This window comes from Cryptomeria japonica, chromosome 3 (assembly GCF_030272615.1).
Source record: "Cryptomeria japonica chromosome 3, Sugi_1.0, whole genome shotgun sequence".
NCBI classification, from domain to species: Eukaryota; Viridiplantae; Streptophyta; class Pinopsida; order Cupressales; family Cupressaceae; genus Cryptomeria; species Cryptomeria japonica.
Genome location: NC_081407.1, coordinates 1,000,161,041 through 1,000,164,188, shown reverse-complemented (window position 1 = coordinate 1,000,164,188; position 3,148 = coordinate 1,000,161,041). Strand labels below are relative to the sequence as shown.

General features: G+C 42.3%; 1 protein-coding gene across 1 annotated transcript; it reads left to right on the top strand.

Moving 5' to 3' along the window:
- The first annotated feature begins 257 nt into the window (after window positions 1–257).
- LOC131077754 (trihelix transcription factor ASIL1) lies at window positions 258–2,557 on the top strand. Its single transcript, XM_058015301.1, has 2 exons — window positions 258–1,636; window positions 1,726–2,557. The coding sequence occupies exon 1, from the start codon at window positions 637–639 to the stop codon at window positions 1,609–1,611; it is 975 nt and encodes a 324-aa protein (XP_057871284.1). The 5' UTR covers window positions 258–636; the 3' UTR covers window positions 1,612–1,636; window positions 1,726–2,557.
- Window positions 2,558–3,148: the final 591 nt, after the last annotated feature.

Sequence of the window (3,148 nt, the reverse complement as noted above, 5' to 3'; positions counted from 1 at the left end):
CTATTGAAACTATGTCCACTATGGATACCCTTCCCCTAACTTAAGCTCTATTTTTTAGGAAGCCCTTCCATGGGACCCAGCCTAAGTACTCACTGTCATGGTAGAAGAAGAGGATAACCAAATGAAAGCTAACAAGTAAAGAGCCCAATTGTTTGAGTCCATTTGTCACCGTTCTAATTAAAATCATTTAATTCTTTCTGCTTTGAATTGTAAAATAATCATTTATTTCTTTTTATTGGCTACTTTCGGTTCGCGGTCCTTTCACGTTGACCCTTCCACCTGTGGTGCAGGCCTCAGACTGTAATTTCTGCCTTCCACAATTTTCCTGATTAAAAAGAACAAATTTCAATGAATACTATAATATATTTGCAGCTAAATCGAGAATCGGAGGCACTTGATCTGTATCTGGACTCTGGATTAAGGGGAAAAAATGCACAGGGCGAGAAAATTCGAGGCAAATGGGATTTGTGAAGTCCTGTTCCCGTGAAAAGCACAAAGGAATCTTGGAATAGGATAATTACCACATACCAAATACGACCTTCCCGGTAAGGAGAAGGGGATAGCAACTGTGGCATTGGCGTGTGTCCGAGAAAAAGATAGCATTTGAATGGAGGGTGCAAACGAAGCAGGCGTGCAATGCGAGAATTATCTTGGCAGCGACAGCGAGTGAAGCGGGTGGACGAGTGGGAGGAGATGGGGATGGGGATGGCGAGTGACGAAGATGAGGAGCGGATGGGAATGGGGATGGCTTCGCGGTGCGAGTGGCACCCTGGCACGGTGGAGTGTCTGTTGGAGAGCTATGGCGACAAGTGCTGCAACATAAAGGGCTACCTCAAGATCAAAGACTGGGAGGACATTGTGCGCTGCGTCAACGCCCACTGCGACGCCTCCAAGACGCCCAAGACTGTTAAGCAGTGCCGTGACAAGGTGGAGAACCTGAAGCGAAGGTACAAGCTCGAGAAGCGCCGTGCTGATACCCGGGGCCCTGGCACCGTTACCTGGTCATTCTTCCATCAGCTTGATCACATCATGGCCAACCTCAACAAGAGTGCCAACCTTGTCGACGCTTCCGCCTCTGCCGAGGACCTCCGCTCGCCTTCGCCCTCGCACTCGCAATCCTTCGAGCTCAATGATTGCGATCTCCCTGAGGGTTTTGCCGGCGAGAGTATGAGTGTGCCTCTGCCTGCCATGTCGATGTCTGACATGGTGCTCTCCGTCTTCGGCGCCGGTGCCGCTGACAAAGGGAAGCTTGACGCCGACTGCTCTCTTGACGATATTTTGAACTCCGTTGGCTACAGCTGTAAGAACAAGGCCAGGCTTGACTTCCAGGACTCCTCCTCGCCGGAGAAGAAGCCTCCTAAGCGGAAAAAGCCCTCACCCTTCGCCGGAGCGTCCAAGAAGCGCAAGTCCTCTGCTAAATCCTCGTCTTCGTCTTCAAGTAATCCCGTGCAGTCGCTGGCCGATGCTTTGGTGGGATTTTCTGAAGTGTACGCCAGAATCGAGATCGCCAAAATGGAGATGTTTACCAAGCTTATTTTAGAGGTCGCCAAACTCCACTCCAAGAAAAGGAAGAAGTCCGATTCGACATCTACTGCTTCCGATCCAAATTGATATTCTCTACTTCTTCTGCAACACGGTAAGATACGAGCCTTCTTAAAGATTTTAAGCTTGTTCGCTTTATAGTTTGTTGCAAGAAGGGTTTCTAAAGACTTTAAGCATCTACAGATTATAAACTTATCTTAAGAGGGTTCGTTAAGATTTCAAGCCTCTGCACTTCTTAAACTGGTGGAAGATGCTATCTGAATAATCTAAGCTTCTGCAGTCCATAAGCTGTTGCTGAGGATTTCTTTAGATTTTATACTTCCGCAGTTCAAAGGCTGACAGTACGTGGGATTTTAAAGATTATAATCTTCTTAAGCCAATAAATTGGCGCAACAGGATTGCTGTAGTTTTTTAAATTCCAGAGTCCTTGCTTCTATGCAAGGGAGGTCTCTAAAATATTTCTAGCTTCTACCGTCCAAAAATTCTTACTGGAGGGTTTTCGGGATACAAAACCGCATAAAACTTTTTAAGAAGCTTAGTTGCCATAACAGTCATATTGTAATTTTTTAGACTTGTTATTGCTATCTTAGTGGGATGACGACGAAATGAGGTAGCCATCATCTTTTTTTGGGGGGAGGCGGGGGGACCTTGATGTATCATTAATAGTTGAAGGTGCTCTTTAAACTTCCATCTTTGTTTGGATGCCAATTTCCTAGTGGCGTTGATGTATTGTTATAATGACATGTTTCTGGTACTGCCATAAGTGCCCCGTCACTTACAGTTGGCAGTAAATAGCAGCACTCTAGCCCTGAATTTTTATCCTGTTTCAATTTGTGCTTCTATTGGCGATAAAACTGGAAACGTGTTGATTTACCTGCTTCACTGAGAATTCTAGTGATGCCGGTAATGTCTTGCTTTAGTCCAATTATTGATTCTGCAAAACAGCATGTGTCTTAATGGCTATTTTTCTGTTCCCAAATGGCTAACATTTAAGAAAAGATCTTAGATTTTGACAGTGCATGGTATTTGAGATAATGTTTCTATATTAAACTGTATTTTATGTTTTTGAGACAAGTAGAAATATGAAATACGGTTCAATCAGAATTTTTCTGAGAAAATAGACTTTCAAATGTTATTGATTTGTAGTATAATCTATATGTTTTCCTAAATATTAGCCTTTAATGTACATTTTTCCTTATGATTTGAAATGGATTAGTTGGTCAAGTATTCTGCACCTACAAAACATTTTTCATCCCTTAAAATATTTCCTGCTTTGACATTTCTGGGGATGTTTCCTATGAAACTTTACGTGTTATCAATTCCTTAAGAATTAAATAACATACTTTCTCATTCATTATTTTTGCACTTATACGTGGATTGCTACTGTAAGTCATGGTTCATTTTGAAGATAAATAATATTGCTAAACCAATGCAGGAGACGAAATGCTAATAGAATCTTAATTCAATAGAATATAACATGATTATTTACCTTAGGAAACCCTTTTGGGAAAAAAACCCAGAAAAGACAGCACCCACCTATTGTAAGATTTGACTGTTCAAAATACAATTAGATATTTTGTGCTTGTGCTTGACCTTAATCTATATC

What these genes read in the sequence shown, in the direction of transcription:
- LOC131077754 (XM_058015301.1), top strand. Translation starts at nt 637, where the DNA reads ATGCGAGAATTATCTTGGCAGCGACAGCGAGTGAAGCGGGTGGACGAG.